At 44.2% G+C, this 14,243-nt stretch overlaps 1 protein-coding gene across 2 annotated transcripts in view; it reads left to right on the forward strand.

Moving 5' to 3' along the window:
- The window catches only part of LOC144680977 (uncharacterized), a 157,534-nt gene extending 152,677 nt beyond the window's left edge, over nt 1-4,857 (forward strand). For both annotated transcript variants that reach the window (XM_078542601.1, XM_078542600.1), the window contains one exon: nt 4,382-4,857. In XM_078542601.1, the coding sequence (XP_078398727.1) occupies nt 4,382-4,498 (117 nt within the window). In that variant the 3' untranslated portion in view covers nt 4,499-4,857. The remainder of the gene's footprint in view (nt 1-4,381) is intronic.
- Nucleotides 4,858-14,243: the final 9,386 nt, after the last annotated feature.

A 14,243-nucleotide genomic window follows, 5' to 3' on the forward strand; every position in this document is an offset into this window, starting at 1 on the left:
TGAGTTGGTGGTGGTAAGCTACCTTCTTGAATCGCTACTGCCCATGTGGTACAGGTACACCTGCAGTGCTGTTAGGGAGGGAGTTCGAAAAACTTGATCCAACGACGATGAGGGAGCACCAATACATTTCCAAGCCGGGATGCTGTCCAACTTGAAGGGGAACTTGCAGGTGCTGGTGTTCCCATTTGTCTGCTTCCTTTATTCTTCTAGATGGTAGAGATTGTGTATTTGAAAAGTGCAATGGAAGGAGGCCTGGCAAGTTGCTGCATCTTATAGATGGTACGAAATGCTGCCACTGTGCACTGGTGATAGAGGAAGTAACTGTTTAAGGCTGTGGACGCAGTATCAATGGCAAGTGGAGAGTATTTCATCACACTCCCAATTTGTGCCTTGTTGATAGTTGGTAGACTTTGGGGAATTAAGGAGTGAGTCACTTATCGCAGACTTCCCAACCTCTGACTTGCTCTTATAGCAACAATATTTATGTGGCTGGTGCAGTTAAGCTTCTGGTCAATGGTGTCCCCCAGGATTTTGATGGTATGAATGTCAGGAAGAGGTGATTAGACTCTTTCTTGTTGGAGATAGCCATTGCCAGGACTTGTCTGGCGCAAAATATTACTTACCATTTAGCAGCCCAAGCATGAATGTTGTCCAGGGCTTGCTGCAAGTGGGCTCGGACTGCTCTGAACAATTGTGAATGGTAGTGAACACTGTACAATTATCAGCAAACATCCTTGCTTCTGACCTTACGTTGGAGGGAAGGTCATTCATGAAGCATCCGAAGATGGTTGGACCTAGGATACGAGCCTGAAGAGTTCCTGCAGCATTGTCCTGGGACTGAGATGATTGGCCTCCATTAACCACAACCATTTTCCTTTGTGCTTAGTATAACTCCAGCCAATGGAGAGTTTTCCCCCTGATTCCCATTGATTTCAATTTTACTAGGGTTTCTTAATGCCATTTTTGGTCAAATGCTACCTTGATGTCAAGGGCAGTCACACTCACCTTACCTCTGTAATTTAGCACTTCTATCTGTGCTTAGACCAAGGCTTTAACAAGGTCAGGAGCTGAATGTCCATGATGGACCCAAACTGAACACCAGTGAGCAGGTTGCATTGTAGTGAGGGTATCACCTAAGGAAAAAATACAAACCCAGGTTGCGCCCAAATAGTTAACAGTTTTAAAAAGAAGTCTGAAAAGATCATGAGAAAGCAAAAGCACTTTAAAAATGTAGAGAAAGTTTGAATTAGAATGGAATTTATCAACAAAGCATGAGAAATAAAGAGCCCAGCCCACAGGTTGGCCTTGAGTAAGCAACATCCTGGCAGTGAAATGGGGAAGAAGAGGAAACAACATAATCCTATCCCTCCCCCTCCTCCTCTCTTGGCTTCCATCTTCTCCCTCTAACAGTCAACAACCTCCATAATCACTGAGGCATTAAAAGTGGCCCCTACCATCCCCCCCACCCCCTCCACTCACAAACACACACACTGAGGCACATCCCAGAGACTTGGCAGGCCCTTCCCTCCTTCCCCCTCTCCAACATTCCTTTCCCACTGTAAGTCACTTGAAAACTCTGATTATAAGGAAACCATTGTAACCTTTGTTCCTCTTCATGTTGCTGAAGAAAGGTTTTTTAAAAAATACTTTATTCATAAAATTTGTAATAGTACTTTGCACAATAGTTTAATTGATTACATAATGTGCAATATAGTTCCATTTCTTTCAATACAATATATGGCACTCTGAGGTACCTCACTACACTTACAATTGCAGGTCATATTTACAATATACATTTCATGTCAAACATACAGCAGAGGGGTTTTACCACAGGTTCCAGCCCCTTGGTGTACTATGGGCCTTAGACTGTGACCTTTCTCCATTGAGCCTTTATGGCGGCTGCCCTGAGCTTTAGTACATCCCTCAGCACATAGTTCTGGATCTTGAAATGTGCCAGTTGGTCTTTGTACTGGAAGACTAACAAGTTTCAATCGGCCCATAAAGCACAAAGTCCTGCGTTACGGAGCTGCTTGGGATAAGCCTCAATAATAACCACTGTCTCCCCTTCCAGACCTTCTTTGCAAAGGCACATTCCAGTGGGAGATGAGCGACGTTCTCTTCCCTAGCCTTGAGGGCAGCTAAGGGCCCTTGTGGGCTGGATTTTTGCTACCGGGGCAGGTGCTCTAGTCAGGAAATTTTCTGACTTGGAAGAGCCACCTCGGTAGAAAGTGCCCGTCAGACCCAATTTTCACTCCAGGGGTGGGTGGGTACGGGATAGAGTCAGGCCTGCCAGCCTCAGAAGCAGATCGGAGACATCCACAGGGGCGGCCAAGTGCTGAGGCAGGCTGGCTAAAAGGCCCACCTCAGTTCTCTGGGACTTTGTCCCAGTTGTTCCGTTAAATTTTAGGTACCTCAGCCGTCACCCTTCACAACCCATCAACACCCCATCCACTCCCCATGCCCTTATATCCTCCATGTCAACTCATGTACCCCACCCACCACATGGCTCCTTATAGCCCCAATGGCAACTTAACTCATGTCAATTCATGCTCCCCACCAACCCCATGGCCCTTACACCCTCCATGCCAACTTACCCAGTATTCACCATGTTGGGATGAAATAAAATTGAAAATTATAATACTAAAATTATAATAATATATTATAATACATTAGAAAAAAATTCCTTTCAAACTTTCTATATCTCCTCAATGGTTAATCTTATAAAAGCAAACTTCTGTTCATAACCCCACATCGCCCCTAAATTTGGCACAAATTTAGATATGGTCAGTTAAGTTTTGGACCTGCACATTTACGTTGGGTGAACGAAGGGAGACCAACCAGGAAAGCATCTGAATAGTCAAGTCTAGAAGAAACAAAGGCAAAAGAAACAATGAGGGTGTCAGCAGTAAATATGCTGAGGCAGGGTTGGAGTCAAGCGATGTTGCAGAGGTGGAAGTAGCAGCTGTGGTAATGGTGTTGACATGTAGCCAGAAACTTTTCTCAGGGTCAAACACAAGGCTGCAAACACTCTTACTCAACTTAAGCCAGGTGCCAGGGATGGAAATGGTGGTCAGGGGAAGGAGTTTGAGGTGAGGTCCAAACAGTGGCTTTAGTCTTCCAAATATTTGATCAGAGGAAACTTCTACATATTCAATATTGGATGTTGGACAAGCAGTGTGACAAATCAGAGGCAGTGGAGGGGTCCAAAGAGGTGGTGGTGAGATAGAGCTGTGTGTCGTCAGTATATGTTTCACAATGATAATGCCAAGGATAGATGTAGATGAGAAATAGATCAGTGGATGTTATGAGTCTTCCGGGACTGGCAGTGGCACAATAGGAATGGCTCTTCAGGATGACAGCATGTCAGCTTCTCCCTCACCCCAGCAACCAATGGACAAAACCAGGTTAGTCAGATTGCCCTGGCAGCAGCAGAGATGCTGTGATCTCTATCCAAGACCCTCAGGCCTGAGCTCCTGTAGGTAACCAACCCCGAACATTTCCAGCATTTCTCTGCTCAAATGCCCCACTGCTTCTCTTGCCACATGATGAACTCACACAGCACAATGTGATGCTAACTAGCAGGAAGATCCCTCACCATCACTATTCAGTCGGCTGATGCATTAATTGTAGGTTAGCTATTGGTTCGTTATTTCATACTGTTGCTTGATTTCTGCACATTGTTTAGTATATTTTATCACTCTGGAAAATTTACTTGTCTACATCCATATTGCCTTGTGTGCACCTATCACCAGCCTGGCAAGTTTATTAATTAATTAGCCTTATTCAGACTTTTCTGAAAGTCAGTGCCCTAGAGAAGCCTTTACGTGTTAGTTTGCAACAAAGAAAAGTGCTGCTTCCTGAAGCTGGATTAAAATTCGCCAGTAGTTCTCTAGGTCTAGATTCTTCTCTTCACGGAAAGTGCAGGCTACTGTTATTCTTTTAATGCCGCCAATATGAAGTAAAGGACAGGCTTGTCTCAGAAGTTCTTCCTACAGCGATATGTTCTCAACCTTCCCACTAGGGGAGCAAAATTGCTTTAAGTCCTTATAGTGAGAAAGGGAAACTGAAGCACAGTTAAGGGTCAGCCTGTACAGATCTTTCTGTTCATTAGCATGTAAATAGGTTACCTCTTTCGATCTCTTACCCAGCTCAAGGGATGAAAAATACATGAAAAAAAATTCAATTTGAAAAAAATGGTTATGCTGCTTTTCCATTGTATATTTTCTATTTATTCATACAAATTTCAATAGAGAATATTATACATTAATTTTGCATTTAGCCGGTATTCACTCTTTGCTACCCACACTGTATTGCAACTCATTTTACTTTTCTGACTGACAACATTTGTTTTACAAACTTTGATCTTCTTGTTTCTGATCAGGTGCCAGTTAAAGCATTGGCAGGAAAGCTCTATGTTCGGATCTCCATACACATCTACAATGAACTGAAGCAGTACCAGAAACTTGCAGATGCAATTGAAGAAATGACACAAGAGTAGGCCAGAGAGCCTTTAGTTTTCTGGTTAACTGTGGTCTTACTGCTATACTTAAATCATTTCCCCTTGTACATGAATCTACCATTGATGATACTGACAAGAGGCAGTTCTGTTTTGACTGCCCAGCTGAGATCCAGTATGAGAGCAGCATCGCATGGAGTGATACTCCAGCCTTGTTGCAGATTAATGGCATAAATTAGAATTGTGAAAACAACTGGATGCAAACCACAGCATTGCCAGGACAGCCAATGTGTCTTCATAAGTGTTGGACTTTCCATTTCTGCCAATGGTAGTTTATCCATAAAGATCATCAAAGGTGAAGTTACATGTATTATACTAAAGTGTCTGCATTTTGTTCTGCCTAGGATGCTTTGTATTAATAAACAGAGTTTTAAAAGAAGATCCAGTGCTAGCTTTTATGCTTGATTGACATCTATCCTTATGGTTTATGTGGAGAGCTGTGCTTCTTTTACAGTCACTGGCCTAGAAATTCAAGGGCTTTCAGGGGATAGAGGGATGGTGCAGGGTACAGGCCCTGCCCCAGAATGATGAGAGCTGGGGCATCCCTGATATTGGGCCTCAGGCTTCATTGCTATAGACTTGGAGCAGTGTTGCACTCCGTCAGCAAAGAAAGGAGTGAAGGAAAATGGAGTCACTGCTGGATCCACAGCAGCCCTCATGGAAGAGGGTCTAGGTATCCGCTTGGAGATGGGGTGGTGGGGGCAGGGGATGGGCAGCTGTGAGAATTGTGAAAGCAACTGAATGGAAACCACAAAATTGTCGGAGTCTATGTGTTGATGTGTCGATGTGCCTCCAAAGCTGTTGGACTTTCCATTGGTGCCAATCATAGTTTAGTCATAGATTTGTGTTGGTGAGAGAGCAGGAATCACAATGATGGGAAGGATCCTTTAAAATGAGAAGGTACTTTTTTGTTTTTTGATCTACAAAGGGGAAGGCAGAAAAGTGGCGTAAAGGGCACAATCAGATCAGCCACGATCTTATTGAATGGTGGAACAAGCTTGATAGGCTGAACAATCTTGGTCCTCTGGGATGCACATTCAATGAAGATATTTGCCTCCTTCATTTCAGGCAATGTGAATAGCTGCTTTCCATGAGTGCAGCCCCCGATGCCTGTGGCTATCTCAGGATGAATTAATATCTGTCAATCAGTCTACAGCAAACATAGGCATGACCGAAGAAAAATCCCAGTGGCGTGGAGAGCTTTGAGAACCACAGGGCAATGTCACCTGTTCTTCCTAAGCATGCTGCACCTGCCCAATGCCATGTCTGAAATTACTGTTTATTGTAACCCAAAATATTAATTTCTGAAAGAAATCCATCAAATTTGTATTTGAATGAATCAAAACTAACTGCTTTGACTGTTTCATTAAGCATCCTCTTCCATAGATTGATGACTCGTTCACTGACAGTGCAAATCATGCCCTGTGCTTCTACAGTTCTGGACAAGGTGAAAGAGCTTGTCATGGTCTACATTATCTAGACTCTTCAGAATCCTAATAAGAACAATTACCTCACCTCTCAACCTCCAGTGAGAACATGCCGAATTTTTGGGCAGGATCTTCCGGTCGGCGAGCGGGGGCGGGGCCCGCTCACCGACACATAAAATGACGCGGGATGATGTCAGGTGGAACTCCCAACTTCACCCTGCATTATTTCCATTTTCAGGTTGGCGGGGGCGCAGCCGAATCAGCTGCGCACCCACTGACCTGTCAACAAACTATTGAGGCCATTGGAAAAGTAATTAAGGTCGTTAATGGACCTGCCCATCCAACCTTAAGGTTGGCGGGCAGGCCAGGAGCCCTGGCGGGCTTCGGAAAAATGCATGAAACCTCATCCATGGGATGAGGTTTCATGAGGGTATTTAAATCTTTAAGAATGGTTTCAATAAAACATGGATATGTACCAACTCATGTGACAGTGTCACATGAGGGGACATGGCAGGGAAAATTTTTAAACATGTTTAATGAAAGTTTTAAAGCGGAGCTGATCTCCCTGAGGCAGCACTTAGCCTCAGGGCGATCTGTGCACTCGTTCGCGCACATGCATGAAAGAGCGCACTCTCGGCTGAGGGAATTTCCCCCCCCTGCCCGCACAGGGAGCGCATAGCCCGCCCACGTAAATTGGCGGCACCCCCCCACCATTGGGGGCACCGAACGGAGGTGTGTCCGCCCACTCCCACGCTTCCCCCCCTCAACGGGAGGAATATTTTTCCCTATGTAATCACTCCATGTAATCCAACCCTCCAGCCCCTCAATCATTCTGGTTGTCCTCTCCTACATTCTTTCAGTAGCTGCAATATCCTTTCTGTACTTTGGCAACCAGACCAGCACACAGCATTTGTCGTGCAGTCGCACTAATGATTTATTGAGTGGAAGAATTATCTCCTTGTTTTGGCTCAATATTGAGAGCAATACACACATTTCCAAGTGAATGATTTTTAAGATAAGGTGTTTTGTACTGAGATGTTTGTAAAAGGCTGAGTTAAAAGTGTTACCTGGCAGCTTTTTATATCATTTTTCCAAACAGCAGCTGCAATTTCAGCAAATAAATTCATCATGGCATCAGTTGTGATGCAAAGGCTGTGTTATGGCACAGCGAATGGTAAATACTAAGCTGCTCAAATCCCAGAGGGAAACTTGAAACTGCCACAACTGTTTTGCAATTTGTATTATTGTTTCGAGATGTGTACTTTGAATTCAGTAGTAATAAGTGCACCAAGTCTTGGAGGTTTTTTACAAAACTAAATTAAACATTTAATCATAAAAGAAATAATTTTAAACACATACAAATGTCTACAAATTACTACTATGATAACTCCTAGCTCCCCTAATCAATCTAACTCCCAGTTGCACCTTAGTTAAGGCAACAGTAAAAACAAAATAGATTTTAACAGACCCAGGCAAAGCACACAATGCCCTGGACAGGGATACTCACAGTGAATTCTCTTAGCTTCAGTTCTGATAGGCAGCAGCTTGGTACATAAAGGCTGGAGGCTTTTCACACTTATAAGATCTTAGAATGCCTTCCTCTTACACATATTTTCCCCATTGAATGCAAATTTCATTGTTTCAATATGTCTTTGGACTTTACCTTTCTAATAATAAAACTGGTGCTATGAAAGATTTTTTATCAGTAAGCTTTGAGAAAAATAAACACACTGGCTTCTTCTGGCTCAGTGTAACATTTCACCACCTCTTTTGAAATTCAAACTACTGTGGTTTACCTAAAAATGCAAATTTTTCCTTTACACCTCACATTCTAAAACTTCAGCCATGTTTACTTTTTTAGCATTTCAAACCTAACTTCTCTCCTGATACATCAAAGCCTTCAGACCAGCTGTCTTTAATTCAATTAAGTCCCCCCACATAACACACACACACAGACTATTCAGACCCCACTATTCCTAATTTACAATAAATCCAATAACATTATGAAAATTATTATATTTTCATGATAGGCTGATTTATTTGTTGATATGCTAGTTAACAGCTCCTCGTGCACTTATCTGCAAAGTCTAAAGGGTTTTGTAATAAAATGATTATGAATGGAATGTTAGAAGAACTGTACAATATCCTTGAAAATTTAATTATTTAAATAAAAGGTATGGGCCTCCCCCACCCCCAATGCAGACACAATTTATAAATTGAATAGAAGCAGTGGGCATTTTATCCATATGCTTAAGCAAATTTAATAAAAGTAAGAAATAAACCATAGCTACTGCAAAATGTATTAATGAAATAAAAGCAGTGGGCATTAATAAATTAATCATACACCTGAAGGGAGAGCAGGCTGGAACTATTTTTAACTTGGCTTTCCCTGTAGCTGTATAAATTATCAGAAATTATGGAGGAAGATTTCAGGTTAGATTTTAAACTAAAAATAGGGTGAAAGGCCTGAATAAAAACTCCAAATTGAAGTGAAGAAAACTTATTTATTGATATTTAGATTTTGATAAGTATATTCATGTTTTAGATATGTTTATATATGCACCATTTGTATGGGTATTTATAATCTTAACAATAAAGCAGCAGAGTGTAGACCAGCAAGGAAGCTGAGGGAAAAGCTTGCAGGCAAATTGAAGCAGTAGTGACACTGAAGGACTGGGAAGAATGGTTGTATTCGACCCAGTAGGACGTGACAGGGTAGGTCGTTGCTAATGGATAAAGTTCGGTGAGAAGCAGCAATATGTGGGGCCTAGAAAGGGGGCGGAAGAGACTAGCTCATCAGGAGTGACCTGAAAGTAACTGGAGAGGGGAACAGTGTTCAGACCAGAACATGAACCACAAAGTAAGTACTTGGCTGAAAGATGAGAGGGGAGGAGCAGTGCTTGACTGGACAGAAGGGTCAAAAAGATAGCAGTATAGGCTGGCCCAGGGGGAGGGGGGGGAAACTGCAGCAAAGAACAAAATCATTTTTTAAATGCTGCAGGAAAGGAATATAAAATTAGAAATAAAATATATTAAATTAATTTTAAATGTTTAAACTTATCGGAGAAGAACATTTTGTTCAGACAATAAGATGACAGGCCTGGTCTGGGTGACAGAATTTAAAAACTTGCACATCCTTCTACAAACTTGAGAGCTAATATTTTCATTAAATCTGTTTTAAAACACGGGGCTGCATTTTACCTGGTGCTGCCACACGTGTTTTCAGCAAGGGGTACATAAAATAGGCCAGGTACCTAACCCACCACCTACCCACCCACCCCTGAGCTCATCCCATAATACAGTTGGCGTGGGCAGTCGAGCGGGAGTGGGCAGGCCGCTTTTTTTAAAAAGCACCCTCTAATGTGTTCTTGGCACTGCAGGAACTGGTGGAGCTGCCGGCCAATTGGATTGGCTGGCAGCTCCCGAGGGCGGGACCTCATACCCAGTGAGGGGCAGAAGCACCACACTGCCCTGGTTTAGCCTGTCCGCAGTGCATTATAATTGTGGGGCGGCCTGGTGTGGAGTGATTGGCTCCATGCTGACTTTGCTTCTGGGGTGGGGGCTAGTGTGTGTGTAAAATCCAGCAGGCGGCCTTCCTGCCACCTACCACCGCCCGCCCCACCTCGACCTATCTGAACCTTTACGGTGGGTGGGGAAGTGCCAGGTGGCTGCCTGCCCTTGGGCCCGATTAAGTATTCAGTTAGTGGCCACTTAAAGGCCTCACCAGCCCTGCTAGTATTTTACCTACAGTGGGAGGAGGCCCACGCCATGCAGGAAGCCCTGCCACTTAGCTACACATATGGTGTCGGGTAGGAGGGGGGGTGTTCTCTTTTGAGGGTCCCCTTGGGTCCAGTGAAGGCAACTAACTCCGTCAAGGTCACCCTCTTAATCCATCCCCCTGGCCTCTTGAACCTGGTCCCCACCCCTCCCCCAACCCCTTCTCTGTAGTACTTAAGCCAACCCTGGACTTAAGCTGTCAGTCCAAGCTCCACATTGGGAACTGCCTGTAGTCCCAGCAGTGACCAACACTTCTGGTGGCACTGCTGGGACAACAAAGCTGCCAGCCAATCTGATTGGCCAGAAGCTCTATAAGTCCTCCCAAGAAGGGGGCGAAAGTCTCGCCTTAAAGCAATTAACGCTGCTCCGGGTGTTAAATTGTTGCAGGACAACCGTCAGGATCGTGGGCAGGTTCCTGCCCGGATGTTTTAGCCGGGGAGGGCGGGGTCTATGGCGCCTCCTAATATCCAGCCATGTTAAGCCCACAAGGACAGCACATGTGTGCAGTGGAACCAGAATGTTCCTGACTAGCCAGTAGGTGGCAGCCTAGGCACATGCCATTAATGATCATTGCATCTGAAATTAAAACAACCTGTTTATAATTTGATGTTGCTAAACACCAAATGTACAGTTTGCGTTCGAAGATGGAAAAATTAACATATTATTTTGTATCTGATAGTGACCTTACGAAGCTAGTTATAGAGTTCACTGACTCCTGTCCAATATAACAAACTTACAAATAACACAAGAAGCCCTTTGTATCAGTGTTGCATGTTGAGAACCTCCATTTGAAAAAATCAGACACATGGGTGGGAGTACAAACGGACAATAACAAGAGAATACAGACATAGCTGAGCATACTTGCAGCCACAGCTGAGGTGACCCAATAAGAGAAAAAGCACATGCATTGACAAATATGAAAAGAAAATTGCAATCAACTGTAGTTGTATATAATTCCCCTCAGGATAACTGATGCAACTTTCTTCCATCTTTACTACACTTAGCCCTCACATTTTTAATTTATAAATTCAACACTTCAGTGTCCTTGGTTGCCTGCAGATGCGAAACGCTATCTGAATTAGCAAAGCAATATTTATATCACTTTTGAGGTCAGGGAACTGATTTTTATTAATCTTCCCCACTCGTCATGTCCTTATCATTCCAGCTACAAACCGGACTCATGGCATGCCGTCGCTGCTGAAGAGCTGACTAATCTTGTTCAGGGACACTCTTTAGCCAGAAACTGCATGTGCTGAGTTCCAAAGCAATCTCAAGATGTAGGTTTGTCACTTTAGCTGTAAACTTTCTGTACTGCTTCCTGTCAGTCCATTGCGCTACACAGCCTGATTCTGCAAAACAAATGTCCTTCACAGTTGGTGCTCTGTACTTCCTTTCACATAAAAACATAGGAAATAGGAGCAGGAGTAGACGATACTGCCCTCCAGCCTGCTCCACCATTCAGTACGATCATGTCTGATCTTCTGCCTCAACTCCTTTTTCCTGCCTGCTCCCCATATCCCTTGATTCCCTGAGAGATCAAAAATCCATCTATTTCAGCTTTGAATATGTCTAATGATGGCACATCCACAACTCTCTGGTGTAGAGAATTCCAAATATTCTCTCCCTAGTAGTCCTGCAAAGCAAGGAGATCACTTGCCATGGAGTACATCCCATAGTAAGAACCAACACCTAGAGTCTTATAATGTGGAGAGGCTGTTGTGCTGCAGTGACCACATGGTTCTGGCTGACCAGGAGATTCTTCCACTCTTACAGTCAGCCATAGGCGTATTGGTAGGATTTGTATGTTGATAATCAACCAGTTTGGCCTCATTATTAACATAACTTCCTTGATCATCAAGTCCCAGAGTGGAACTCAAACCCAGAGCTTCTGGCTTTGGGTAGGGAGACTACACTATGCCACAAGATCTCCTCTCCAAAACCTCACAACCCTTTTGCACATTAACCTTTTGTTGACACCTTATTTAACGCCTTAAATCTACTGGTTCCCCCTAATCTACCCTATTAGTTATGTCCTCAAAAAAACACCAATAAATTTGTCAAACACAATTTCCTGTTCATAAAACCATCTTGACTTTGTCCGATCAGACTATAATTTTCTAAGTGCATTGTTAAGACTTGCTCAAAGTCGCTTCCAACATTTTTCTGATGACTGATGTTAGGCTAACTGGCCTGTGGTTCCTGTTTTCTTTCTCCTTCCTTTCTTGAATAGCAGTATTATCTTTGCTAACTTATAATCTGCTGGGACCATTCTAGAATCTAGGGAATTTTAGAAAATCAAAACCAGTGCACCCACTATCTCAAAACCCGAGGGTGTAGGCCATTAGGCCTGAAGGACTTGTTTGCTTTTAGCCTCTTAAGTTTCTCTAATATTTTTTCTCTGCTGATGTTAATGACTTTAAGTTCCTCACTCTTACTAGCCCCTTGGTTACCCTTTATTTCTGGTATGAAATTTGTATCTTCTACTGTGAAGACAGACACAAAATACCTGTTCAATGTCTCTGCCATTTCCTCATTCTCCATGATAATTTCCCTTCACCCAACCCGCCCCCATCCTTTTCATTTAAAGCTTTATCCACATTCCTAGATGTACAATTTGCCAGTTTATGTTTATAACCCAGCCTGGTTTATGTGGACGAAAGCCAAAAACTGCAGATGCTGAAAATCTGGGGCAGAATTTCACATCCCATGAGCTGGCACACAAGAGCAGGCAGTGCGCCCACCGACAATTAACAGGCTTATTATGCCCATTACTAGCAATTAAGGCAGATTTTTTGCTGCCCGTCCAACTTTACGATTGGCGGGCGGGCGAATTGGCCAGGTGGCCTTTGCATTTTTGAGGAAACCTCATCCATGGGAGGAGTGAGGTTTCCGACATTAATTAAAATAAAAATGTTTTGACATAATTTTTATTATGTTTATGTTCATCTGAGTGAGTCCAATGTGACGACATTTTTATCCGATTTTCAAAACCTTTACTTTAGATTTTAAAATCCTTCAGCTCCATGAAGCAGCTCCCAGCCTTCAGGGAGCTTTCAGTGTGTGCTTCCCCGGGCAGGTGCAAGACTTCTGCACTGGCACTCCTCTCACCCCCACCCCCACCCCACCCCAGCCAACCAGTGTAAAATCGCGGTCAGGTCCGATCGCAGGCGGCAGGCTGTTTCCTGGCTGCTCCCATGCCCGCCCGCTGTGCCCGCCTGCTGTGCCTGCCCACTGTACCTGCCCGCTCTGCCTGCCTGCCCACCGTACCTGCCTGCCCGCTATGCCCACCTGCCCACTGTGCCCACCCGCTCGCCGTGCCCACCCACAATGCCCACCCACCGTGCCGCTCGCTGTGCCCGCCCACCCACCATGCCCACCCATCGTGCCCGCCCACCGTGCCCACCCGCCAGGCCCACTCACCGACCTGAAAATCCTGCCCCTGAAGTAAAAACAGAAAATGCTGCAAGTACTCAGGAGATCAAGACAATACCTGTGGAAAAAAATAGAGTTAACTGTTCTGATGAAGGATCATCGACCGGAAACGTTAACTTTGTTTCTCTCTCCACAGATGCTGCCTGATCTGGTATTTCCAGCATTTGCTGTTTTCTACTTCTGGTTTAAGTGGAGCCCATCTCAACTGAAAAGTTCCCATTCTCCCCATTACTGCTGCCAATGGCCCATGATTCGAAACCCCTTCCTCCCACACCCCTCTTTGAGACACACGTTTAATTCCCTAATCTGCTCGACTCTGGGCTAATTGAAGGTTTGCAATCATATGGCATTTGCACAGGGTTTGGAGTGGCACTACAATTCATCATGAGAGTCGTGAACAGCTTTCCAACTGTGCTCTTCAATGTCACTGGGAAACTTTAGGTCACTTGCTGGTTTCCTTCTTCATAAAGGGGGCAGCTCCTAGCTGGAATTACAAAGATAGACGACGATCAAATCGGGGCAGGATTTCACGTCCCACAGATGAGTGCCCGCCCACCTCGATTGTGCGATGACATCGGGCGAGCGTCCCGACGCTATCGTGCACTCGCGCAATATTTCGGTCGGCGGGCGCGTGTGAGAGTTGGCAGCAGCGCACCCAACAATTAAGAGGCCTATTAAGGCCATTAATCAATTAATTTAAACGTATTTTTCGCTGCCTGCCCAACCTTACAGGCAAATCGGCCAGGCAGCCTTTTAGGCTTTAGCAAACCTCATCCACGGGTGGGATGAGGTTTCCACAAATAAATAAAGAAGAAATATAAATTTTTGGGCAGAGTATTTATTCTGTCCATGTTATTGTGAGTGAGTCCTATGTCGAGACATTTTTTTCATATTTTAAAAATCTTTATTTTTGATCTTAAGATTGTTCAGCTCCCTGAGGCAACTCCCTGCCTTCAGGGAGGTTTCAGTGCGTGCTCCCTCACACTACAAAGTCACAAAAAAAGGAATGAAACCAGACAGACCACCCGGCATCGACCTAGGCTCCAGAAACGACAACAGCAATTGCAGTCCTGTCAACACTGCAAAGTCCT

This window comes from Cetorhinus maximus, chromosome 5 (assembly GCF_964194155.1).
Source record: "Cetorhinus maximus chromosome 5, sCetMax3.hap1.1, whole genome shotgun sequence".
In the NCBI taxonomy this organism is placed as follows: domain Eukaryota; kingdom Metazoa; phylum Chordata; class Chondrichthyes; order Lamniformes; family Cetorhinidae; genus Cetorhinus; species Cetorhinus maximus.